The 27,489-nt window shown below is 40.2% G+C and overlaps 2 protein-coding genes across 6 annotated transcripts in view; both read left to right on the top strand.

Moving 5' to 3' along the window:
• The window catches only part of LOC113582019 (nck-associated protein 5-like), a 69,106-nt gene extending 46,071 nt beyond the window's left edge, over positions 1-23,035 (top strand). For all 5 annotated transcript variants that reach the window (XM_035520657.1, XM_035520655.1, XM_035520656.1 and 2 more), the window contains exons 6-13: positions 478-597; positions 4,806-4,892; positions 11,361-14,344; positions 14,885-15,017; positions 15,114-15,192; positions 15,988-16,269; positions 17,727-17,866; positions 19,324-23,035. In XM_035520657.1, coding sequence (XP_035376550.1) covers positions 478-597; positions 4,806-4,892; positions 11,361-14,344; positions 14,885-15,017; positions 15,114-15,192; positions 15,988-16,269; positions 17,727-17,866; positions 19,324-19,578 — 4,080 coding nt within the window. In that variant the 3' untranslated portion in view covers positions 19,579-23,035. The remainder of the gene's footprint in view (positions 1-477; positions 598-4,805; positions 4,893-11,360; positions 14,345-14,884; positions 15,018-15,113; positions 15,193-15,987; positions 16,270-17,726; positions 17,867-19,323) is intronic.
• A 232-nt stretch (positions 23,036-23,267) lies between these two features.
• LOC113582015 (ly6/PLAUR domain-containing protein 1-like) lies at positions 23,268-26,752 on the top strand. The gene is made up of 3 exons (XM_027017542.2): positions 23,268-23,395; positions 24,966-25,103; positions 26,049-26,752. Exons 1-3 carry the CDS (start codon positions 23,344-23,346, stop codon positions 26,288-26,290), a joined length of 432 nt encoding a protein of 143 aa, XP_026873343.1. The 5' UTR covers positions 23,268-23,343; the 3' UTR covers positions 26,291-26,752.
• Positions 26,753-27,489: the final 737 nt, after the last annotated feature.

Below are 27,489 nucleotides of genomic sequence, written 5' to 3'. Positions count from 1 at the left end.
ATTACTACAAAACTACAGTGTCATTATAGCAGGGAGGGACCATGATTAAGTGTGTGTATGTGTGTGTGTGTGTGTTTGTAATTCTGTGCTACAACACTACAGTGTCATTTTGGCAGGGAGGGACCCTGATTATGTGTGTGTTTGTAATTCTACACTACAACACTACAGTGTCATTATAGCAGGGAGGAACTATGATTATGTGTGTGTGTTTGTAATTCTACACTACAACACTACAGTGTCATTATAGCATGGAGGAACTATGATTATGTGTGTGTGTTTGTAATTCTACACTACAACACTACAGTGTCATTATAGCATGGAGGAACTATGATTATGTGTGTGTGTTTGTAATTCTACACTACAACACTATGGTGTCATTATGGCAGGGAGGGACCGTGATTATGTGTGTGTGTGTGTGTGTGTGTGTGTGTGTGTGTGTGTGTGTGTGTGTGTGTGTGTGTGTGTGTGTGTGTGCAGGACCTTCGGGAGGAGTGTATTAACCTGAAGAAGCGTGTGTTTGACCTGGAGAGACAGAACAGGACCTTGACTGAACTCTTTACGCAGAAACTTCAAGCTTCCCCCAGTACTTCACAACAGGTACAATGGAAATTAGAATGCAAAAGATTCCACATGATCAAAAGGAATCTCACCACAGAACTTTGACTTAACTGCTGGTGATCCTCTCCTGGATACTGGGTTATATGTGTGTGCTGTAAAGTAGCACCTAGCCTGCTGGTCCAGGAGGAATGTTACTGTGCCAGACTGTGTTTAAAGTCATGTAGTCTGCTCATGGGTGTCAGAGATCAGACTCTCTGATCAGACTATGATGTATTCATACTACGATGTGTTCATGTTCTTGAAAGAGGAAGATGTCCAGACTGCATCCTGTAAACATACCGATAATTAGAAACATGCAGAACAAGTTAATGAGTCTAAGATGGGGACAGACGTTAAAGGCACTGTGGGCTCTCTGGGGCTGTCGAGGTAGTGAGCTATTTCACATCATCAGGTGCTTATTTAATATTTGGCACATTAGCTCTTAATGCATCTCACAAGTTTTCTTATGAACTGAGTTTCCACACATAATGAATGTTAAATAATCACAAAGGTGAGATAGATAAAGAAGCTAATCAGGTGTTTTGGGCAGAACTAGTTCTAGTTCAGCACTTGATCAGTACTAGTTCAGAATGTGTTCAGCACTAGTTCAGTACTAGTTCAGCGTGTGTTCAGTACTAGTTCAGCACTAGTTAAGTACTAGTTCAGCACTTGTTCGGTACTAGTTCAGCATGTGTTCAGTACTAGTTCAGCATTTGTTCAGTACTAGTTCAGCACTAGTTAAGTGCTTGTTCAGTACTAGTTGATTTAAGATAATATACATTTTCAAATAACAAAATAACTATAGCGCATGGATATTTAATCAGAACAAGTTGTTATAAATAATGTCTTTATGAAGATTAATTTCTCCATATTTTGTTGTGGACTAAATTTAAAAATGTATAAATTTGTTTATACTTGTTGCCATCATGCTTGCTTTGATAAGTTTATTTGGTCATGCCACATAAATTTTGCATTCATGTAGAAGACGGGACCACTGATAACACCTCCACAGAGTATTCAGGGCTTAATGTGTATTGGAGCCTGGAATGTAATAAACGAAAAAATCAGAGCAGCACATTTTTTTTTGCTCTCTGTGCGCTGACTCACAAACAGCGTTGGAGCGTGGCTCACAGTCCCATCCACACACCACCTACATAACAGCATGCTTCCACCCACATGACAGTATGGAGGTGCTGATAAAGACTGATTCAAACTTCACATTTACAAGAGGGAGCATGCCCATTCCATGCCTGAGATATAAAGATATCATGACTGGGAGAGAATGTGGTGGTGTGAACTTTCTTTTTTTTTTGCATTTTTGGATCACTTCAGCTCACCTTGCTATTCTTTCCATGTCTTTGTGTGTTCAGCCTTCAGGCACGCAGAGGTTTTCACTTGCAGATTCAAGTTTCGCAATCAGCGGAATCTGAAATGCGTGCATATTTTTGAAGAGTCAGTTTCAAATGGGTATTCTGTATTTTTTAAACAAAAATGTGTTTGTTTTTAGTCTTTTCTGGCAGTAATAGTCATTCTCAGTTTGTGCTCAGCAAATACCTTTTTAGATGAAAACACTGATTTTAATGTTTGAATCAGACGTCACATGCAGCTGGCACAAGCAGCACAGTACTGGGTGAACTGTTCAGTGATGTCGAACTCGTTCCCATTTCCCAAAGCTCCGTGATGACGTCTGTCCACTCACCGTCTTTCAGACCGGTAGAAAACACTGGTGTGGAGAATCATTAGGCCACCAGACTGCTTCAGGATACTTTTTTACACCGGGAAACTTGATGGGCAAGTGCCAGTGCCAGTGTCAATGCCAACATCACCATGTCTGTGATACATGATTATAGTACCAGTAACTGTCACTTCAGTCACACACATGTATTCTAGTTCTAGTCTGCACTAGATAAAGGTTATTATATATTATACGTTATCAGAAATGTGCCCTTTATTCACTGTTGTGCTGTGCCATGAGCCATAGGAAATCACTTGCACATGTGCTTGACAAGACATTTTAAAGCGGCCCAATGCAATATTTATCCAGCAGGTGGTGCTGTATCCCAGAGCTATGTTTTAAAATCAGGCGGCAGAAAGTACTGTATGGATATGGGCCATTTTCTGACCTGTATGTGTGCTTGTGAGGGTGACGTAAGGATCATGTTGTATTCAGTTTCTTTTCCTGTGAGAACTAAAGACACTCTGAAGTGTTAAAATGGCCACACAATACTTTGCAAAAGTTGAAGAAACTGAAGACTACAAGCCCCAAATAAATGAACAAATAGTTCATCATTGCAGATCAGCGAACAGAACTGAATATAACACCAGTGTTGATGTCAGGCCATGAAAAACCTTTTTGTTGTTGTTTATTGTTTAAAGAATCCAATGTCACCAACCTTATGACAATAAGTAGGTCTTTTTTACACAGCTATGTGCAATGAGTTGAAATTCATATTTCATATTTCAATTAGGCTGTTGTTGTTTTTCTGGCTAGCTGCTCCTAATCCGTGACTTCTGTAGACTTGTGTAGCAATCCAGAGGGTGTGACATTCAAGAATATCCAGGACATATATCCAGAACTCTTATTTCTGGTTATTCATCTCAGTCAGTGTTTTCGTTGTTTGTTTCCTAGAAGCCCACATTGCATGGTTCACATATTCTTTAATTATATGAAAAGTCTTAAAGTGCCAAAATGTGAATTCACTGCATGGAATTTAAATCTGGGGTTGTTTTATTTGTTTGTTTTTAACCAGATATACAGTTTTACTAATATAGTTTTGCTCCTGGTAAGTCTAAATCTATAGCTACTGAAAAACATCTATAAAAACATCTATAGCTACTGTGCAGGGTTTGACATATTTATCCCTGATAGAAAAAAAATCCTTATAGTATTACAGGATACTTGTTTTGTATATTGTATTTAGAAGTCCATATATTGATCGTATATTAATAATAAGCTGATACCTTGTAAACTGTAAAGCAAAAGAATGGAAATCTTTGGTTAAAAATTCCATGACATTTGTGCCTCTAGATTTTACATTCTGGGGTTGAATGTATGAGTCACCTTTGCAAAACCCACAGAATATTCACTGTTTTATAAAAGATTATTACGGCATGTGTGTCTTTGATATGGAACACAATGAACTGGGTCTTTGTGCCGAGGTCTTTGAAGTGAGTCTCCAGGGCACTGTACCTCGGCCTTTCCTCAGCCTCCATGGTTCACACAATGCTATCTCCCCTCTCTTCCTCTCTCCTCATGCATTTTTATCCTCTTCTCACTGGCTCAGAAATTGACAAGACGAGAAGCCAATGAGAAGCTTGTGATGTTTTTGTATGACTTTTGTATGACTTCCCATATTCCAATGATTTTCCCTCTTTTCCATAATTTTTCCCTGTTGCCATTTTTTGCAATTTTCCTGTGTAAGCCTACTGAGCACAAAGAACGAGAGAGAGAGAGAGAGAGAGAGAGAGAGAGAGAGAGAGAGAGAGAGAGAGAGAGAGAGAGAGAGAGAGAGAGAGAGAGATGAAGCTGAGGCTGAGAATGAGAGAGGGATGAGACATGAGCAGTTTGGTGGTGAAATCACAGCACAGCTTTTAATGTAAACAACTCTGGGCTGTAATTGCTGCAAGGAGAAAATTCTATTAATGCACATGGAGATTGAATGTGTCCCAAATGCTTCTGTAACCACTCAATCTCTCTGTCACTCACTCACTTCTAAGGGCCCTTTTAAACTCCGGATAAAGGAGCCTTTCTCTCTTGTTGAGGCTGCACCGCTTCCCTCCCTCTACCTCCATCATTATGGGAAATGTAATAAGTGCAGGGAAGTCTCACGCTATCTCCCAACCAGCAATCTAATTACTTTTAGTAGAGTTTGTACTGAAAGAGACTATCATATCTGTCTAATGTGATTTTTTTTTGTTTTGTTTTGCAAGAATTTAAAAGACTGGGTGAACAGAATATGTAATGGCTTGTTTGGATTTGTAAGCATGTGTGAATTGGTTGAATGTACAAATGTTTGTAAACATAATAATCAGTAAAGATTAAATGCTAAAAAATTTTAGATGATTGGCAACATTTTAATTGTATAATTGATTCAATGAAAAAAAAACATTACATTATTAAAGATTAATGCATCAAATTGTCTTTTTGGATATATGTGTGTATTTCTATGGTGTGGATAATTATGTTTACTTTGCTTTGTCCTTCATAGGTGCCACCAGTTACATGTCTGGAGCGAAGCAGTGAGCCAGTGTTTCCTGGCACTGTAAATGTGACAACACTCTGTTCTGAGGTCAAGGTAAGATGCTTTGGGGAATGTTTTTGTTATTTGAACCTCTGGTTAAATCTGTTTTGATTTAAGATTAACAGCAGTTGCAATATTTCACAATAGCATGTGTATGGGTATTCAAGTCCAATATGCAACACTAAAAAACAATGAAATTACAGTTGTGTTTGCAGATGTATGAGGCTAGTCCGTATGTAGTGTGTTAGTCCGTATGTAGTGTGTTAGTCCGTATGTAGGTTGTTAGTCCGTATGTCGGGTGTTAGTCCACATGTAGGATGTTAGTCCATATGTAGGATGTTAGTCCGTATGTAGTGTGTTAGTCCGCATGTAGGGTGTTAGCCCGTATGTAGGTTGTTAGTCCGTATGTCGGGTGTTAGTCCATATGTAGGGTGCTAGCTTGTATATAGGGTGATAGCCCGTATGTAGGGTGATAGCGCATATGTAGGGTGTTAGTCCGTATGTAGGGTGCTAGCTTGTATATAGGGTGATAGCCCGTATGTAGGGTGTTAGTCCGTATGTAGGGTGCTAGCTTGTATATAGGGTGATAGCCCATATGTAGGGTGTTAGTCTGTATGTAGGGTGCTAGCTTGTATATAGGGTGATAGCCCATATGTAGGGTGTTAGTCCGTATGTAGGGTGTTAGCTTGTATATAGGGTGATAGCGCATATGTAGGGTGTTAGTCCGTATGTAGGGTGCTAGCTTGTATATAGGGTGATAGCGCATATGTAGGGTGTTAGTCCGTATGTAGGGTGCTAGCTTGTATATAGGGTGATAGCCCGTATGTAGGGTGATAGCCCATATGTAGGGTGTTAGTCCGTATGTAGGGTGCTAGCTTGTATATAGGGTGATAGCGCATATGTAGGGTGTTAGTCCGTATGTAGGGTGCTAGCTTGTATATAGGGTGATAGCCCATATGTAGGGTGTTAGTCCGTATGTAGGGTGCTAGCTTGTATATAGGGTGATAGCCCATATGTAGGGTGTTAGTCCGTATGTAGGGTGTTAGCTTGTATATAGGGTGATAGCGCATATGTAGGGTGTTAGTCCGTATGTAGGGTGCTAGCTTGTATATAGGGTGATAGCCCGTATGTAGGGTGATAGCGCATATGTAGGGTGTTAGTCCGTATGTAGGGTGCTAGCTTGTATATAGGGTGATAGCGCATATGTAGGGTGTTAGTCCGTATGTAGGGTGCTAGCTTGTATATAGGGTGATAGCGCATATGTAGGGTGTTAGTCCGTATGTAGGGTGCTAGCTTGTATATAGGGTGATAGCGCATATGTAGGGTGTTAGTCCGTATGTAGGGTGCTAGCTTGTATATAGGGTGCTAGCTTGTATATAGGGTGATAGCCCATATGTAGGGTGTTAGTCCGTATGTAGGGTGCTAGCTTGTATATAGGGTGATAGCCCGTATGTAGGGTGATAGCGCATATGTAGGGTGTTAGTCCGTATGTAGGGTGCTAGCTTGTATATAGGGTGATAGCCCGTATGTAGGGTGTTAGTCCGTATGTAGGGTGTTAGTCCGTATGTAGGGTGTTAGTCCGTATGTAGGGTGCTAGCTTGTATATAGGGTGATAGCCCGTATGTAGGGTGTTAGTCCGTATGTAGGGTGTTAGTCCGTATGTAGGGTGCTAGACTGTATGCTCGCTCTAGCTCTAGCCCGTATGATCCTCAAAATTAAATCATTTCTGTTTTTTCCGCACTTACTTTTGCATTTCACATTGTGAGGCCATCTTGGTTTCCATAGAAAAGAAAATTAACTGCAACCTTTTTGATTTATGTAACGCTAGCATTGTTCATGTTATTTCAAGTGCTTTGTATAAGACAGATTTAGTTTTGAGTCAATTGTAAACCATAATAAAAAATAAACTAATATATGCCATTGTAAGACAGACTAAATAATATGGTTTTAATCTTGAAATACTGTTTCTTAACCTTTAACAGTTTGAAACTGTTTATTTCAGAGTCCAAGTGATTCGGACCATTATTGTTAGTGTTACAGTTCAAACTATGACATTTAGTTAGTCTCTGGATATATTGTGTAATCTTTATGTATTGTCTGCTTGCCCAGTAAATACACAAAATAAGTAGGCAACATAAATAACCATGCACCACAATCAGTGGCTGTAAAAACATAACGGAAATCAAATGAAAATGATGCATTTTCATAAAATAATTTCATAAAATTATGCATTTTTACACATCTGCTGCTCATATATGGAAATTGATCAAGCAGTAAAAGTATTAAAAAGGTCATGACCAGATGTGTATGAGTATGAGATATAATATGAGTTTTCAGTAATCTGTTGTGTAAACCAATATATTAAAATATATATATATATATATATATATATATATATAGGCTCAGTTAGCAGTGTTCAAAACCTACAGGATGCACTTCCACTAATGTTTGCTGAGTCTGGTGTTGTTTTGAATGTGACATGCGGGGAAGGTTTCTAAAAAGATATGGAAAAATGTATGGATTAGTTTGATTTGTGGCTAGTGTTTGGTGTGGTCAGTGTTTGGTGTGGTTTAGTGCTTGGTGTGGTTAGTGCTTGTTATGGTTTGGTACTTGATGTGGCTAGTGCTCAGTTTTGCTGGAGGTCTGGTTTATACTACTGGTTTATACTGCTGACTGATTCTCCATTACAAGTTCTATAAAGGCATTATGTCTCATGAAGTGTGGATGTATGGTGCTTCTGAATATGACTGAAATTATGTTCTAATAACCACGTGTGCAGTAAGCTCAGACATTAAGCATAACTAAAGCTGTAGTGAGTTTACTATGATTGAGGTTGATCAATGTCCCCTGAAAACAAACCTTGGCCTTCTTAATAGAATTCTCCAGGAGTGGAGCCATAGATCTCCTCTGCTGAAGGATAACTCTGATTGAAGATTGAACTGTTGGTAGTCAACAGACACTTATTTCTTAATCACTTACCTTTTACGTTTTTTTCTGAGTTGAAATTGCACTGCTCTCCACTACCTTAAGTATCCCCTTTGGCCCTTTGTATCTCTCTTTCTCTCTCTCCCTCCCGCCCTCCCTCACTCTCCCTCTATCTCATTCTCTCTCTCCCTCCATCCCTCTCTCTCTCTCCCTCTATCTCTCTTTCTCTCTCTCCCTCCCTCCCTCACTCTCCCTCTATCTCTCCCTCCCTCCCTCCCTCCCTCCCTCACTCACTCTATCTCTCTCTCCCTCTATCTCTCCCTCCGTCTCTCCTTCCCTCCCTCCATATCTTTCTCTCTGCTTGCTCTCTCTTTTCTTTTTTCCTCACTGTCTTCTTCTCTGTAAATGACTGTGCTGTGGGCAGCCCTCAGGAGGAACCGTGGTGTCCTGCTGACAAATGTCCTTTAAGAAAATGAGGGACACACTCACCCAATCATTCCAGCCCTTAAGTCCACTGACTGCTTTTCTCTGGGAGGAGTAGGGAACAGAGGTGTCAAATTGAATATAGATTTTTTTGGGTTCCTTCTAAACACAGACACATTGCCTTACTTTTTCCCTTATTCGTTCTTTTACCTCCAGCTCCAGCTCTTTAGAGCTTCTTCGGTTATTTTCCATACACACTCTCTCCTTTGTGTCTAGACCCTTTGGCGTAACATCACCCAGGTGGTTGGAAGCATTGTCTGTCAGGGACTGGACTATTTAATGACACTTTTGTCTCCACATGTCCTGCCAGTCTGTCCGTCTGTGTTTGCAGCATGCATTTGCCATGCAGTTGCCACCAAGAAGAAAATTTTGTTAGTAATTCATGTAATTCAAGTTACTGTAATCTTATATTTACATTCATTTACTGTATTAATGCTACTACTAAATACAGCGATAATGTGTACTGGGTTTCAGTTGTCTTCTGTTCAGTCTTCAGTTCAGTCTTCTGTTCAGTCTTCTGTTCAGTCTTCAGTTCAGTTTTCAGTTCAGTCTTCAGTTCTGTCTTCTGTTCAGTCTTCTCTTGCTCTTTTTTCATATGACAGAGTAGCAGCGTTCCATCCCACTTCCTCAACGCTGTCATTATTATTCATCAGAGCGAATGTATGAAATGAGCCTCATTTCACATGTATGCTTTCCCCCACCGCCTTAAATGGGTGAATCTATCTAGCACCTACACTCCTTGGTCTGTCCCTGGTCTATCACGGGTTGCATAAACATGATGCATATATATGGGCTCATCAGCTGCCTCAGGTGGAGGAAAGTCTGACTGCATCAGGAGGTCAAATTGGATCTTCAGTAAGTACTAAATCATCCAGAACGGAATCTGCAGCACAACTTGAATCACCACACACTGACCTCAGAGAAGGTTTCAGCCTAGTGGATCAGAAAGGAGCTGCAGGTTTCATTCAAGCCCAGGTACATAATACTGGAAAGGAAAAAGGAGCTTTTCAGGTTGTCAAAGTCTGCTGTCCAAGCTGAATACTAGTCACTAAACTATCATGTTTTTATTTGTTTTTCTTTCTTTCATTGTCTCACTTTCTTTTTTTTTTAACTTACTGTCTTTCTTATGTTTCTCTCCAACGCCTCAGCATCTGTCCTAATGTAATAATGCCCCAGAGGTCTCACTGCTAGGGGCTGAATGTATTTCCAATGGGCTCCTTCAGTCTGGAGGAGCAGAGACATGAAGGAAGCCGAGTGCGGGCACACTTTCTCCAACCGATTACAAAATTAATTGCTTCTTTAATTAAAGATAAAGCTGGTTGCTCAGGGTAGGCCAGTCGTGTGAAACTAAAGTAGTTCCCCTCGTATTCCACCTTATCCTCTCTCTCTTTACTTAGTCATACATTTATTCTTTCTTAAGTAGAAACACTGCACTCTTCTAATCTCTGACATCACTGGTGACTGTGCCTGAGTGTAGAACAGTTGATTAGTTATCCAAAAGGGCTTTGGAACAGTTTTATCAGCCTGAGACTCATTTGAAATGCTCAGTCAGCTCTGGCTTTGCTTACCCCACTGGTTCGTTTCTAGAGCTGCGCTAAGGCAATAATGCATATTTAATTCTTTGCTGAAGCTTCATTTCTGAAGCAAATGATTGGATGCTTTAAGCTAATGTGACCTCTCCTTTGCTCACTTGATTTTATTTTATTATTTCTAAATTAAAAAGTAACAGTGTTTATTATAGTAAACCTCCAACATGCATGAAGACAATAGGGAATCAGCAAGACTCTGAAACTGAAACGTCTACTTTAAGGTCATAAAACAAAAGAAGATCTCATAATTTTAACCAAACTGCTGTAAATCACTGTCACCCATTTACTCTTATTTTCTTATTTTTAATGACTTAAAAATACTTTTGTTTAAATTGTAATTTTATATATACACATACACAACTTAGTGCTTGAGCCATATTGTAGGCCCCTCCGTTATAAACCAGTGACCAGTGCCAGGCTTGATGAGATGACTGTATGGTAATGCAGGTCTTGCTTTAGTTTCCTAACAGTCAGGTCACCTGGCTTGGACACTGATTTCTGACAGCTGTTTGTAGTGGGATTCTGTACATGCACAACATGTGTTTTCCTGTGGTTTTGTCATTTGAGCTTCTGCTGGGATTTATAATCAGAATCAGAATCAAGAGATTCTGATTCTGAGTAGTCCCTACGCTGCACAAAATACTATTAAACTGACAAGAGATGTTGCCTTCATAAAACAATAGGACAATAGACTTAATTTACATAAAATAATACTAATATCAATAATTTTACTACAAGTGATTTTTATACTAATTTGTTAATACAGTTCCAATATATAACATGGGTGCAACAGTACCCGAGGGAAGTGATCAAGGTGCTGAGATGAATAATTAATAGTGAAAAAATAAAAAAATACTGAACGGAGAGCAAAAATATTGCAATGGATTTATCCTAGTGTTGCATGAAATCTAAAAAGAGTGTGCAGTTAAAATATTACACTGTAGAGTGTGTGGTGTTGGTGTTCATTGCTGAATGCCAATTAAACATGTCGTATCTAACATCATGTGTTACATTAGCACTGTTTACTCATCCTCTGGATAATCTCTGAGTGCTAGTACACTGCAGTTCAAAAAATGCAATATCAAAATATCAATATCAAAGTTTGACTTCCAGTCCAGCTCCTCTAAAAAGGTTTTGCTTACACCATATTGGGGAGCTTTTGCATGCCAATGATGCCTCTGGCCTGTAATTAGAGAACTTCTGTAAAGTTGTTTTTTTTTATGACAATGTCTGTAAATAGAATACTAGGGCAGTAGTAACTCAATGGTTAATGCCTGGTTCAAGTCCCACCACTGCCAGGTTACCATTGTTGGGCCCCTGAGCAAGACCCTTAACCCTCAATTACTCAAGTTGTACTCAGTCATAATTGTAAGTCGCTTTGGATAAAAAAGCGTCAGCTAAATGCTGTAAAATGAATCATGTGATTCATGTAAACTTAATGCTTGTGAAATAAGATAAAAATAATCACAATAGACACTTTGTTCCAGTATAGTGCTTAGTTGCTGAGATTTCTTTTCTCTTTTAGAACAACGATGAATGCACACAGATTGGCACAGGAAACTCAACACAAGTCTCCACCTCCTCTGTGGCATCCATGTCTCCGTTCCTCCAGAAAAAAGCACATATCCTGGAGGTTCTGCGCAAACTGGAGGAGACTGACCCACTTAAGTTTCATCCATCTACTTGCTACTACTATCATGGACAGGCATTGTTAGCTGGAGAGATGACTACCATTGTAACTCCATCCCCACGTCAGCTGCATTGCCGGCACTCCAGTTCAGACACTGACATTCACGAATATGCTAACGAGGAGGGAGACAGTCGTGCATCCTTGAGATATGGTGGCTGTCCATCCTGTCGTGTTCTGTTGCAAAGAAACAGCTTGGACAGTCTGCTTAAGTGTAATCCGGGACTTAGCATCACATCACATTCTGGCAGAGAAGATGATACCTACAGCCAAATGTTTTCAGAAGAACATAGGGCTTCAGCACAAAATACAGATGCACAGGCAAAGTTGCTGTGTGTAGTCAAAACAAGCAGTCCTGACATACACAGCACAAGTTCTCAGTGTAGAGTGAATGTTACTCATCTTTCTCAACAAGTAACAAAGGCCACAGTTTCACACCTTTCTTCTGTGGGTGTTAGTTGCTCTGAACCAAATGTAAAGTTAGGTGAGCAGAACTTTGACTTAAAAGAAAGAGACTCTGAAGAAATATCTACAAAGTTAAAAGGTGTTAAAGATGTTAATAAAGGCAGGAGGGAATCTGAGGGTGTGCAGGCATCAGGAGAGAATGCAGGTTGTGTAGCCATATCACCTGAGTATCAGAACTTAGTCCAAGTTTGCAGCAGAGTCTTTTCCTCCAATCAGACTTCTGTTCCCAGGAAAGTAGTAGAGTCGTATGGCCCAGTCTCGCTGTCTGAGACAGCTGCCTCAGCATTTACACAGCAACAGGCTGCACAAAGTTCAACTTGGTCTCCCTCCTTGTGTGGTGAATCCAAACCTTCTCCAGTCTCATCTCCTTCCAAGCTACTCAAAATGCCTTTAATAGCAGAGAATACGCCAACATCCAATGCTTTCCACTTAAGTCCTCAACTTACACGCAGCTCAAAAATCCCTTGTAGGAATAACTATGAGGTTTACCACTCGCCTGTCATGTCCTGTAAATCTACCACCACAGAGAGGGGTAAACCATTCACTACCTTAAAAACTGGCACTTACCCTGGCACACACTCTGCGCCCACCTCTCCACCAAAGCCTGAGGGCCCTTGTTCATCCGTTTCTTTAAAGGAATCGGGTTACAGTAGCCACTCAGCCCCTAAGACAAGCAAGGTTTCAGCAAACCAGTCCTCCTCACAGCCACTGGAAGCTGGTACAGTAGCTCACTATGAAAACATTATAGATCCTTCCCATTCCAAAACCCCCAAGATAACCTCAGAGGAGGTTGACTCTAAAGAGAAGCAGAAAATTAGCTTAAGGGATGAAAGGGTCCTAAGTCCCCTCTCCGATAAGAGCTCAGATTCTTCAGAAACCACAGATGAATCTCCTTCTGATGCTTCAGACCAGGACACTGACACAGAGAGTCCTGCTTGGCAAAGGTCCCAAAATCACTTCAGCCTACCAACCTCATCTTCTGCTGCAAGCAAAGCACCGCAGAACAGTTTCTCCAGTATGAAAGAGAAATACCATGAAAGGAGACCTCCAGATCCCATGTCTGCTCAACAGCACGGCACTTCTATTCCATCTCAAACTGTGGCTAAAAGAAGTGACAAGCAGCTGTCACTACTAAAAAGAACAATCTCCAGCAAGCCTCAAACTGATTCAAGTTATCACCCATTCAAAGAACGTTTGGCAGCTCTTGGCAAACTCAAGAGCACTGAGGATCTGCAGCAAAATGCCAGAAAAAAGGAAGCAGAAAGTGCTCGAGGTAAAACCCCAGCATCCACAGGAAATAGTGCCAGATCCAAAACAGCAGAGCGACAAAGTGAAAGAATCGCAATTGAACACCAACATTCAAAATATACAGATTCACTTGATGGGAAACCATACCCTAAGAATACTTTTGGCAATTATGTTAAGGGACCTGGTTCAATGAATATAAACACTTCAACAGAAAAACATTATGTAGCAAAACCAGACAGTCAAAAGATGAAAATTGGAATGTCCACCACAACCCCACATGAAACTCCTGTAGTGATGCGGAGCTATGGAAAGTGTCCCAATCCTCTCATACACCACAGCAAAACAGTGCCAAGTCCTCAAAGTAGCCCTATTAGAGTACAGTCCAAGTCCCCCTCAAAGGCCAGCACTGCCCCTTCTTATCCTCGAGGAATGAAGGTGATTCAGGATCAGCGCTCCCACCTCCAGAGACAGCCATCACGCACTGATGACAAACCAAAGCTCACAGCTGGGAAAAGAAAGACTGTTGCTCATGTAGACAATGTCCCACCTCTGCCATGCCCAAGATCTGGAGCTGGATCGTCTAATTCTCCTGCTTTTGAGCAAAAAAGATTCTCGTCTGCTGCACCTGTGCTTCAGTCAGCCATCGAGCAAAAGGTGATGCGGGGAATAGAGGAGAATATGATGAAGCAGCAGGGCCAAGATCGAGGCCAAACTGCAGAAACTAAACACAAAACATCGAATGGGATTGCCAGTTGGTTTGGCCTGAAGAAAAGCAAGCTTCCAGCTCTTAATCGCAAATCTGAAATGTCCAAACTTAAGCTTAATATGTCATCATCATCATCCTCAGGAGCCAAGGATGCCTCAGGAAGTAAAGGGGGGCCCAGGAAGGTGGTGGAAAGTTTAAACATCTCTAAGCTTATGGAGAAGGCAGAAGACTTGAGGAAGGCTTTGGAGGAAGAAAGGGTCTATGTGAATGGAGTAGGGATTGCGCTTGACTGTCCTGGGAGAGGACACTCGTGTGAAGTTGTTATGGACCAAGCGCAGGGTCAGCTATCACTTATGTACAGAGGAGTAACAGCTGACAACTTCATGCAACAGCTGTTGAACAGGTAAAGGTTATTTACAGGAAAATGTACAAATATGTAGCATAATTCTGTGGTATTGCTAAAAGATCAGGGTCATCTGACCAATTTTTTTCCAAAGCCACATCTATGGAAAAGCATTTTTTTGCCTGTCAGTGTGCACTAACCTTTTACACAGAACTGCCTATTGTTTATGAATTTGGTTATGAATTTGATAGAAGTTGCAAAGTATTCCAGTAAGTCACTCTGGGCAAAGACATCTGCCATATACAGTAAACATAAATATACATACATTCAATTATCAGGAGTCTCTGAAGATGAAATTCTATGAAAGAGAAAGATTACTATACATTAGCATAACTAAATGGGAGAACCTCTGGAAAAATTCTGTACATTTTTTATATTATAAAAAGTAGTGAGTGGATATTTAATGTAATGCTCTGACATTTATGAATCTTGGCACTATCAATTTTGCTTTCAGCATTGCAAACACACCAGCACAGAAGATAAAAAATGTGAATATGATAATAAAATGAATTGTTGTTATGATGTTTTATTTTTTTCCAGGGTGGATGAGAGGGGAGCTGCTGGTTTTAGCATGGTGCACAGGAGACTGTCCTTTGACTCCAAGAGATCACGTCCTGTTTTCAGCCACCAGAGAAACATCTGTCATACTAGGACCAGGGAGGACATAGACAAAGTAAATACTCACTGGGCGTATTTTAAGATGATCATTCACTGATACAGTGTGCAGACTGACAGTGTAACCCACCATTCTCTCCTCTCCCTGTTTCAGGGTCCAGACACGGTGAGCCGTGATGAGATCACATCTGATGAGAGTCTGGCAGAGTCTATCAGCTCACAACACTTCACAGGTGAAATCCAAATGAGGTCTTTTTTGATACCAAACCTCGTTCTTTCCTTTTTCTGCCATGGTAGCATCACGGGACTAGAAGCTTTGCCTGAGAACTTATCACACATGGCATTCTTCGTTAGTTTCTGACATGAATTGTAATTGAGTCTTCATCTGATTGATCTGGTCCCAGAGGGTGTAAGCTTCTCTGGAGTGGCACAGTATACAACACAGCAGAGCATCTGACTCTGGCAGTGGTGGGGAGTTTGCCATTTAATTGGCACCTCAGGAGGTCTTGAAGCCAATATGTGCACAAACCTTCTGAAGCAAATGAGCAAGTCATTTATTACACTGAACAACATATCACTGCTATGATGATTGCAGTGTCAGGTCAGTTGTACTGGAGTTTGTAATGCTTTGAAATTTATATTGTATAAAATATGCAATAAAAAGTTAGTTTAAAATGTTCTGCTACAGCGTACATAATTATTATATATATATAAAATTATACATATATATATATATATATATATATATATATATATATATATATATATATATATATATATATATATATATATATATATATCAATGATGGTCACAGATTACTGTGGCCATCACTGTGACCAACCATCTAATAAACTCCATCAGCTCAACCATAGGGCTGCATTCACTGAGACCAACCAGCTGATATGCATGCCCTACTACATTCATCTATGTCCACTGAGTACATGACTACGTGGCACCTTACAGGAATTACCTTCACACGTTATCAGAAATTACTCTTATGCTGTTTCCTCCTTCTGCACATCTCCAGGCTCTGGCTCTTCCATGCGCACCCTTGACAGTGGTATAGGCACATTCCCGCTGCCAGACTATGGCAGTGGTGGCACAGGGAAAGGACTTCCCAAGCCTCAGGAAGAGGAAGGTTCCTTCACTTCTCAGGGAAAACATGGAGCCGTGATGAAAGCCCCACGCAAAGCGCACACCCTGGAGAGAGAGCTGTCATCTTTAGAGGAAGTGAAGGCCTGTGTTCTCTACAGTTCACCTCTGGAGGCCAAGGGAGCAAATGTGCATCTCTCTGGCACTATTCATGAAGGTGCAAAACCTTTTATACATATTAATACTTTATTTATTTATATTACCTTTGAGTTAAATTCCTAACTTGTATATTTTAACCCATTTTAAACATAACAATTGCTAAGGTAACTTTTTTTTACAACAGTATTGTGTAATTTACTTAAATTATTTATTTTAAATGGATTTCTAAAGAATAAGGCGGGGTATTGTTAAGCCTCAAAAACCCATGATCACCTCACAATCCAATCACCCCCTCACAATCCCATTATCCTCTCACAATCCCATCATCCTCTCACAATCCCCTCATTCCCTTCACAATTTCATCATCCACTCACAATCCCATCATCCTCTCACAATCCTCTCATTCCCCTCACAATCCAATCATCCCCTCACAATCCCATCATCCTCTCACAATCCAATCATCCCCTCACAAACCCATTATCACCTCAAAATCCCATCATCACATCACAATCCCATCATTCCCCTCACAATCCCATCATCTTCTCACAGTCCAATCATCCCCTCACAATCCCCTCATTCCCCTCACAAACCCATCATCCCCGCAAAATCCAATCATCCCCACACAATCCTTATTCCCCTCACAATCTCATCATCCCCTCACAAACCCATCACCTCACAAACCCATCATTCCCTCACAATGCAATCATCCCCTCACAAACCCATCATCACTTCACAATCCCATCATTCCCCTCACAATCCAATCATCCGCTCACAATCTCATCATCCACTCACAATCCCATCGTCACCTCACAATTCTATCATCCCCTCACAATCCCCTAATTCCACTCACAATCCCATTATCCCTGCACAAACCAATCATCCCCTCACAATCCCATCATCACCTCACAATCCTATCATGCTCTTACAATCCCATCATTCCCCACACAATCCCATCATCCCCTCACAAACCCATCATCCTAACAATCCCACCATCCCCTCGAAATTCCACCATCCCTCCTTGTTATTTTGGTCTCTTCCCATAACCTGGCAGTTCATTTCCCATCAAGAGTTTCAACAATTAATAGGCTGAAAATGTTCAATAGTGAATTATCTAATTTAAATTGAAAGGGAATAACGTAACCCACATCATGCAGTTGGGTCTGCAATGACCCAGGCTTTTAACTGCTAATACAACACTTCTATGTATATCTTTTGTGTATCTTTCATTTGAAAAAATTAAATAATCACACATTATTAATTCAATACAACCATTTACCCATTCACAAGAGTATTATGAGACCTTTGATATCACTATGACAGGATAAACAATAGATCATTAAAAACTCCAGACCACTGTTCTTTATGTCATTGGCACTAGGGTCATATAGTGCAAATACAGCATATTGGTGTTGCTGCTTTCCTTCTACTTCAACTAAAAGAACTGATGAGAACCACGTGATTCATTCTGGTCATGCTGGCTCACACTCATCTTACAAACTCTTTCTTGCTTTGCAGACATCAGTGCCTTTGGAGCCCATTTGCAAGTACCACCTACCAAGAACTGGACCTTCCCTAATGTGAGAGGGTCAGCAGGACCTACAAACGTGTACCAACAGGACATGGAGGCAGCACACCAAGGGACGCCTTCCAGACTGGTGAGTCCACTCTTCCTCCTACGTCTGGGACATAAACACAACAATCAACAAGTGCTTCATACAGACACTGTTAATGAAGCTTCATTGTGATTTGGAGTATGGTCAGCTCAAGTTATCATCTTAAATTGAACTTTCTATTCAGTAGTGATGGGTCAATTCATATTCAAAACATTTGGGTAGACTTACTAAAGCACTCATTATGGCAGCCTTAGCCAGGACCGATGAAGGTCACTTCAGAGAAAGTGTGCTCAGCAGTTCTTGACACTTGTGCGTCTCCCTCATGCTGGAGCAGATAGGAGCTCTGGTTTATGCACACTGAGTCTGCTGAAAGCCCTGCTCAGCATACATTATTTAAAGATCCATACAGAAAAAGGGCATGAGGACACTTGTCATAGAGAAAAGTGTCCCATACCGCTGTATTCTGCTGGTTGTCCACTGGCGGTGCATAAACAGAGTCTGTGAACAGTTTTGAACTGATGTTTGAACTGATATCACCTTCACACATATAAATTATTTACACACAGTGCTGTCTTGTGTCATTTATTATATTTTTTTCATGGTAGAGTTTCCTTAATGTGAAACTGGATCTTTGGATCTGTGAAAAACATTTGAAAGTGATGTCAGCATGTGATTGGTTGAAGCACCTACAGTGGCTTGTAGACAGCTGATAAAACACTGGCAACATTATGGACACATTTGTGAAAAATCTAGACTCTGCTCCACATATCCATCTGTGAGAGAAAGCCCAGTTAACCATGTGCTGAAAACTGCCTCTCTGACTTCACTTCGTCTTCTCTGAAACATCCCTTCAGAGAGAGAGAGAGGGAGAGAAAGATAAAGACATAAAATGCACTGCTGTGAGCCACCTAAGCCTAAATACTCATGATTAACCTGTGCTGTTTGACGCTGCTTCTTGAGCTGGTCAGTGGTTGCCATGGAAACTGTTAGAAAGAGGGTAGATATACCTGATGGATCATCTATAGCATCAGATAGTACCAAGCAAATGGACTCTCTTACTTGCACACGAGGTGAAAATTTTCAACCTCCCCTCCTTTCAGAACACAATGTGACAGCTTTTAAGCTTTCTATAAATACCCTGCCTTTGAATAGAAAAGCCAGGATTTTTTCGTTAGCAATGGCATGTTTTTATGGGGGAAAGACGCGTTTTAATATAATGATAGAAGGCAGAGGTGCTCGTTTGCATCCAGGAGCACAGAGTCTACAGGTGTTTGCAGGAATTGACCATTAATGTTTATGCTGTTCTTCTGATTCAGTACCATAACAAATGCATTAAAATAGATGTTAAATTAATTTATCAGTCAATCATTTAATCCATTAATTAATGACAAACAAAACCCAACAACAAGAAGACCAGTTGTTTATGTTCAGATGTTGTACTGTTCTTTATGGAATTATCCACACTATTTTCCACTGTCCTGTGTTTTTCTGCTATTTAGAGCAAACGTCTCCCCCAGGGTCCCCTTGAGGCTGACCCCAGAAGCCTTCCCCTCCCACCCCAGACAGGTGTCAGCCGACGAGGCAAGGCCCGGTCTCACGGTGGCCCAGACACGCCCAGGACAGGTGACCTGGAGCTGGTGAAGGAGCGCCCCGATGAAGTTCTGTCCCCAAGTCGTTCCCAAGCCTTAGAGACCCCAGAGTCTCTGAGTGACTCTCTCTACGACAGTCTCTCTTCCTGTGGGAGCCAGGGATGAGGAAAAAGCCTCACCAACTTCAACCAGCACACTGCTGATTTGAAAGGTTTCTCTTTCGTTTGTAAACGTTGAATATTCAAATGCAGGAAATGATCCTTGACCAGTGTGCCAAAATCACACCCTGTTAACCTGCTGATGTGATGTGATAGTATGATGTGAGGTTTTTTTTGTACTTTGGGACTATGAACTCAAACATGGTTTGAAGCAGAACATATAGAACAGAAAAATATAATTTAAGTGCACAGAGGTAGTATTACATTCTGAGAAGAGAGAAGCTGCCTAGATTCTTGGTCCTCAATTAGCAGTATGTTTAACAAATCTGGATGATATGTCCTCTAGGAAAGAGATTCCATCATTATTTACCTTAAAACCTTAATCCCTGAATACCTCTCGTGAGTTTATTCATTGCTCCTGGTCTTAATGAAACTGAATTTTCTAATGAAAGGACCCCCTTTCATTGGTTCCTCAGGATTACCAATGTTCAATGACCAACACACACACGCGCACACACACCCCTCATGACAAGTCATTCTCCCACATATGTTTGTGTGATCTGCTGGTAACCCTCCTGTCTTCTTTTACATCACACTTGTGGTTGTTGTGAAGACATCCTTGTTCATTTAGTTTGCCAAACTGTTTCAAATCTCCATCCTAATTAAACTTGCAGATTCGTTAATAGATATATTTGAAAATTGTGTAGACAGAGATATCATTTTTGTCATTGCCACCATTTTCTGTCTAAGGTTGTCTCCAAAGGACCAGTTGAGGTCTGCAGTACCTTCTGGATTTGGTACAATTTCACTCATTGAGAAAACTCATTGAGAAAATAAGGCAGTAATCTCATAACTATTAATCTCATCAAACTAGTATTGGAAACACACTTTTATTCCCCACATGTTGGCGCTATATTTTTTTTTTTATTAAGTGGAAATTGAGGCACATTGTGAAAGGGGAAAATGTCAATAGGATATGACACCTTTTATGAAACTTTCGTTTTTCATTTTCTTTCATCTTTTTCTTTTAGTTCTAGACCAGTTACAAATCAGTTTGGTGAAAAGAACTCTTCTAGAAACTGGCCGAGTGCTGTTTTTGTATCCACACAGAAGCTTCTAGAAAAGCCTGTAGCTATCGATAACAGTACAGCGCAAACATTTCTATGGAAGGCTAAACAGGAAGATGAGATTTTGGGAGTATAAGACTACAGGAAGACTTTCTAGAGAGGGAAGAACAAAGCTAAATATTTGTGGTTGAAGAGGAAGATTACAGGCTAGAGAGAGGGTCTTTAACCTCCTCAGAAAAGCTCATCTTCTGTATTACCTCTGAGGTATGTACAATTATATGTTTAAGCATAACACTAAATCTCAGGCTTTAAGAAACTAAAATGCAATGATGACTAATCCAAATTTTAAAATGCATTTAGATAGAAGCTGCCTCTAGAAAACCGGTCCTGCCCACCCTGAAAAAAAAATTGTTAAAATGTTGTTATGAGCTGTTTGATTAGTTTTGTAGCTTTAATCTTACTCTGCTGTCTCAGAATCACATAAAAGAAACTCTTCCAATTCCCCAGAAAGTATCAGGATTGCATTAGTGTTGAAAACGGCACAGTCTGCCTCCTTAATGGCAGCAGTGATGTTTTCATATCTGATGTACAAACACCCAAGCACAAGAAACACTGCAGAGGTATTCACACAGAAATATATAAACACTTGCAGGTAGTATTTTATGACTGTCATAACGCCGACGCTAATAAGTGTGAAATTGTCATAGGTCATCAATATTGTTCAGAATTTACACTGTGACTGATTAGGGCAAATTAAAACTGTGACACACTATATACCAAATGCCACAATTTATTAGTTAGCTAGTAACTGACCACTGACAATAACTGGTGTTGGTTTAAACAGTGATTGGGATCCTGTCATTCTTATGGTGGATCATCAAGTTACGTCGTTTTTTCCACGTCATTCGTTTTCAGGATTACCTGTATTTAATGGATTTACTGAGATATTAATCTTGTTGAATTCATTTCAATATGAATTCAACACCTAGAGCACTGCTAAGCAGTACTCAACTTGTATGAATGAATAACATGTTTGTTGTACAGTGTAATTAGAGCACAAAGTTGATTTCTCCCTAAATGAAGGCTAAAGCTACAGAGCCTCTGAGCTGGGCTGAACTGGACATAAGCTAAACTCATTCAGAAGCTAAAGTCACACTTCTACTGTTAAGGAGATTGCTATGAGTAGGTAAAACCACAGGAAAGTAAGATACCACTTCCTGGAGGTTTCAGTTTTTTCTCAACTGCTTGGGCTCATTCACATGGAATCTTGTACCACATATTGGTTTTACACAGACATGGGAGATATTTCATAACACAACAGGAAATAGAGTATCCACCTCCTTTACAGAACTTTGGAGTAAAAGACAATGAAAAGTCTTCCAGTAGACTCTCCCTTAGTCACTAACCATTACAAACCCAGTGTTAATGGAATGAGATTCCCAGTATATACGAGGTCCATATACACAAAGTTCATGCCTTGTCCGACCTCTTGGTTTCAGGTCTGGTTCAATAGAAATGGAAGCGTTTATTACTCGCTGGGGTTTTTACCTACAGGTCCAAGCACATGTTCTTCTTATTTGTTTATCTATAGCCTTCCTAACTTATATCAGCCTTTGTGGGTTTTTTCTTGTTGTGATTAAAAAAAAAAAGCCCCAAGGCAGACATCCTCATCGAGCTTCTTTGCAGTTCTCTTTCCACAAGTGCCATGTTCCCTTAAAAAGTGCTTGAGTCCAGGGTCCTGTGGAAAAGGAGCTACCGCCAATAGAGCGAAATGTCCAGCTAAACGAAGACCTTCTGTGTTCATTCAAGTCCAGCTAGGCAGGCAAGGACACTGCAAGAGTTAAATAAACACCGGAGGTTTTGCACTGTGTGTTGACTTGTGTCAATAGCTCTTCTCCAAACAGCTGTTGGCACACATGGTTTAACTGTATTTCACAAAATGTTCATTTAAAGACAAAATAATATCAATTACCTTAATTAGTGCACTTTATCTGGATGCTGAGAAACCTTTTATCTCTCATTCCACGCATGGTGTACTTATGACTTCAGTTATCATTCCTACATATTTTGCCTGAAACCTAACATGAATTACAAGGATCTAGTCATAAAACATAATGCACCTATTTGTGTGTGGGGGGGTGGGGGTGGTACTGAGTTCCATTATTTTAAACTGTTTGTGGTTGGTCATTTTTCTGTCGCTTTGTGGAGGATTTCGACCAGGTACATTTAATTTGCCCTGTAAATAATACTTCAAGGTGCTGTGTATATAGCATTTCCACCAGAACTCAAATGAAGCCATAGAAATGTACCTTATCAAGTAATTCAGTGATGGATATTTTAATTTATGTTTGAAGGGAAAACAAGTAATAAATCCTTCTGTCCAGTTTTCTTTTTGAAGACGTTCTGTTAATGGCCACCATTATGTGTGTGATCAATAATGGTCTTGCGCTCGCACACACTCACATACTCGCAGAAATATAAGCAGACCCGCAGGTATAGCAGAGTATGCTATGATCTGATGCCTAAACCTGTTAGAAACGCACCAACCTTACTGGCGAGACTCCACCCCGCACCAAAAGCGCGTACGCGAAGAAACGTTCGCGCCGCTCCACTCCGCGCGAAGCTCGCGGTCTGGGACAGTACCCTCTCGCGCCTCGCTCCTCTCAGGCACGCGACCAACACGCTGTTGATGGAGGTCAAGGACCATGCAAGCGTTCCTCCTCCTCGCTTCTCTGGGTGGATGCGTCTTTGGCTCAGGTAAAGCAGCTTTAATGGAACATTGGCTTAGGGTTAAGGTGATGGACGTCACTTTCCTTGTGTTTAAATGATAGCAAAATAAACATAACAAACTTCGCAAACTTCAAAATACAGCCTGTACAAACCGGCCTAGATGTGATTAGATTCTCCATTCACTTGAACTCGTTATAAAGAAACCGTCTTTCAAGTGCTTTCTGTGTTTTTGGTTTTCGTTGCGCATGGTGGTTGCACTCCGCAGGAAACGCCAGATATTTGTCCCTACTTTTGGCATTGCTCCCGACGAAGCATGACGGGATTATGGATTTATGTCTCGGAACTTCACATACTTGTCTCATGTACACAAGTGGGTCACAACTGAAAATGCAAATATTACTGTACCGAGAAAAGTTCATATAGTCCAGGTTTTCTGACAGATTCTAATTAAATATACAGAACCAAATTAATGGTATCAGCCTATTTGTCCAATAAACCCGATTCTGATATCGTTTTTCAAGACAACAGGCCCCCTGCCTGAGGTATATAGGAGTAAAATCTGAGACTGAAGTAAAGGAGTAAGACTGACCCTGACACCACAGCGGGAAACAGACACGTTCTGCAGTGAACTTATGCTGTAGCTACAGTCAGTCTGGGTCCGCTGCACCTTCGTCTGGAATAACAGTAATTACCATTAGGATTTATATGGCTCACATAAATTTTAATGTATATTTCAGAAATTCCGATTTTCCCGTTTATAGCAGCCACTAAGAAGTTAGTATACGGTGTGTGAATGTGTTACCTGACTAACCGGTGTAAAAGGCAAAGGGATGTAAAGAGTAAAGTCAATATTATTGGTTAACATGTTGAGGCTTAGACATGTTTTTTGTGGAAGTGGCTCCCTCTTGTGGACAACGTCTGTTTCTGAATTTCAATGTATCTCAGATGTTGGTAATTTAACACACTAGCCTTTACTGACCTTTAATTTCTTAATCAACAATATAACTAAGGCCCATACAGTATGTATCAAGCTCTCCATATAATTGGATTCATTACAGAAAGTTAACAGTTAAACAGAAAATGTAGTTTCAACACTTTCTAAAGTCTATTTATTATATGGCACATGAGACATCAAGTACAGTGTTTTTGCACATTGTTTACACTTCTAACTATATCAATGTGCAAAACAGCCTTGCTGAACATTAAAGAAATAAACAAAAAACCTGCTGAATTAGGAATCATTTGGTACTTGGCTAAGCAGGAATGTGAGGGCTAGTTGATGAGGTTTGTAGAACCAGTAGAAATCCACCCTGATATTGTTGATTCTCATGTGGTTGATGTCTCATCAGAAACATGACCAAGTGCTCTGCTCGTATGGACATGTGGCATGTTGTGCCATGGAAATGAACAGCTGCACTTGAGCTTTATTCTCTGCATCACAGTTTGTGTGTGTGTGTGTGTGTGTGTGTGTGTGTGTGTGTGTGTGTGTGTGTGTGTGTGTGTGTGTGTGTGTGTGTGTGTGTGTGTGTGTGTGGTGTGTGTGTGTGTGGTGTGTGTGTGTGTGTGTGTGTGTGTGTGTGTGTGTGTGTGTGTTTAGTCTGGCCCTTACAGATGCAGTGCTATCACTGTGAGGAAACTCTTCTCAACAATGACTGCTCAGCCGCAATGTTCATTGTCAACTGCACAGCTAATATCCAGGATGCCTGTCAGAAGGAGGTGATGGTGGGGACGCACGGTAACTCCTTTTTATTATTATTTCCACTCATTCTCAGATGACAATAACTCAGTCAGTCTCTTAACTACGGATACTTATTTAAAAACCCTCAGAATGACTGAGGTCAGAATATAAATCACTCATGAATATTATTTCTCAGAATCTGTCTAAAGATCTCTACTGCATTTTTTAAAATATATCAAATGACAGTGGGGATGTTTCTGACAGTTACTGTCAGTTAGTCTTTAAAATCAGAAATTGGACCAGTAACAATCAGTAAAAATCAGAAATTGGACCAGTAACAATCAGTAAAAATCAGAAATTGCTCCAAAATGTACATTTTTAGTTTTGAAAATAGGCCAAATTCATAAAACATATTGAGCTAAATTTAATGTGCAGACTTGCTCCTCGTTTCAAAATGTGGATTTCCAGTGTATATTGCTGCTTGAGTGACACAATTTTGTTGCTTTGCGATGATTTAGAAAAAGAACTGAATTTATCAACTCAGTGCAACCATGCAGTTCCTGTCTTGGTAAAATTACAAATGCATCACATGTTTAAGCAATTGACGTTTTTCAGCATACCACTGGTCTCACAACTGGGGTTAGTCAGTCATCTGTCTCTTGGTGTGGGTCTTTAATACATCTGGCCTCATTTACATGTCCATTTTGATTAGCTTTTACCTTGGGCGCAGGTATACCACCGTGGTAAATTGACACTGGTGCACTAATTATCACCACGGTGACTTTTTACTTTGCGACGTGCTGTTACCGTAAGGTTTTATGAATCTGGTCCAGTTTGTCCTTGTACCACGTGGTCAGTAATTCAGAGTTGGTTATGGGCATCGATTGTGCTGTTTCAGAGAAAGCTTTAGAGGGTTTAACTTGGGAATACATGCAAGAGCTTCGTGATTTGCTTTCAGTGTAGCTGCATTGTGATTTGAAATGGGATTTTTTCCCTGTGCAGGTGTGTCGTACCGCAAGGCCTGCGCGTCGTACACCACCTGCCTGATAGCTGCAGCTGGTTATCAGCGCTTCTGCTCACCTGGCCGAGTGGGCTCAGTGTGCATCAGCTGCTGTAACACTCCCCTGTGCAATGGGCCGCGTCCTCCCCGTATCTCCAAGGCCCACACACTCAGCCTAGTCAGCCACACACACCTCCTAGCCCTTGTTGTTAATATGGGAACCTTACTATCCATCTTGCTGTGAGCAACACATGGAGGATGCGGATGATGAATGAAAGACAACTCAGTCTATTTACAGAGCGTGAGGATGCACTATCTTAGAGTGATTAGTGGTAATGGACCACTTACCTAACAGAAGATCGGTCAATATAACCCATGGATGTGTTAAAGGAAGTGCTCTTTCAAAACGTGTGAGACTTGAAATACTTCAATAATGCCTTTCCTTTAAAAGAAAAAGGCTGATGTAAGACAGGTACTGGAATGGAATTTCTCCCCTTAAAGTAAACATTTTTAAAGCAGTTCAGATAATACTACAGTTTCAAAGAAAATAGTATTTAACCTATTCAGACCAGTAATTATTTTTTAAAATTAATTTAATGTGAATATTTGATGTTTTTTAAGCATTATCTGTGAACAAATATTCACTGTTTCTGGGTTTATTTACAACTTCATGATTTTTTTGTTGTCAGAGAACTGATGTGCTGAATAAAAGTGTTTTGATTGAACTATGCTTTATGACTGAAATGCATTATGAAGGTTTCCTGTAATTATTATGGAAAAAGCACTTTGGTGGGCGCACTAAAGCCTGTGACTTAAATACAGTAACAGAGTGCACCTATCAGTAATTTGTGGAAAGGTTTGTAAATATTTTTATTATAGAGAATAGGATTTAACAATATTCAAGGTGGATGAAATAAAGACTTTAATCATGCTTCAGATTTACTGTTCCAGCTTCAACTCTGCAGTCTCAGTTAGGAAAACAGCGATTTGAGGGATGTCGTATGTTTCGTTTAAGGAACCTTCACCATTACAGTCTGGTGGAGATTGATTTAACACGGGTCACTACTTTTTTCAGTTCTCTTACTTTAATTTTGCATTTGACACTACAGATCACAGAACTCCACATAACTGTGTGACTTCTGCAAAGGCAGTGCATTATATTAGGGGAACCAAACATTTATTTTTACTATCCTTTTCTATCCATTTTTTTTTTTTCGATCATTTGACTAAATTATCAGTGAACATCAAGTCAAAACAAGTCTAATATACAGAGCTATGCCTGCATATTGTTGTAGGCAATACCTTTATTTATTTATATATTGGTTGGTTCCTTGTTTATCCAGATTGTTTCAGAAATTCTAACCTTTCTGCATTAAATGACTTTTCTATTCTATAATTTTATATTTATCATTTTAATACTCCAATTTATTTTTATTATTTTTA

This window comes from Electrophorus electricus, chromosome 20 (genome assembly GCF_013358815.1).
Source record: "Electrophorus electricus isolate fEleEle1 chromosome 20, fEleEle1.pri, whole genome shotgun sequence".
NCBI classification, from domain to species: Eukaryota; Metazoa; Chordata; class Actinopteri; order Gymnotiformes; family Gymnotidae; genus Electrophorus; species Electrophorus electricus.
This window is presented reverse-complemented; position numbering and strand designations above follow the sequence as displayed.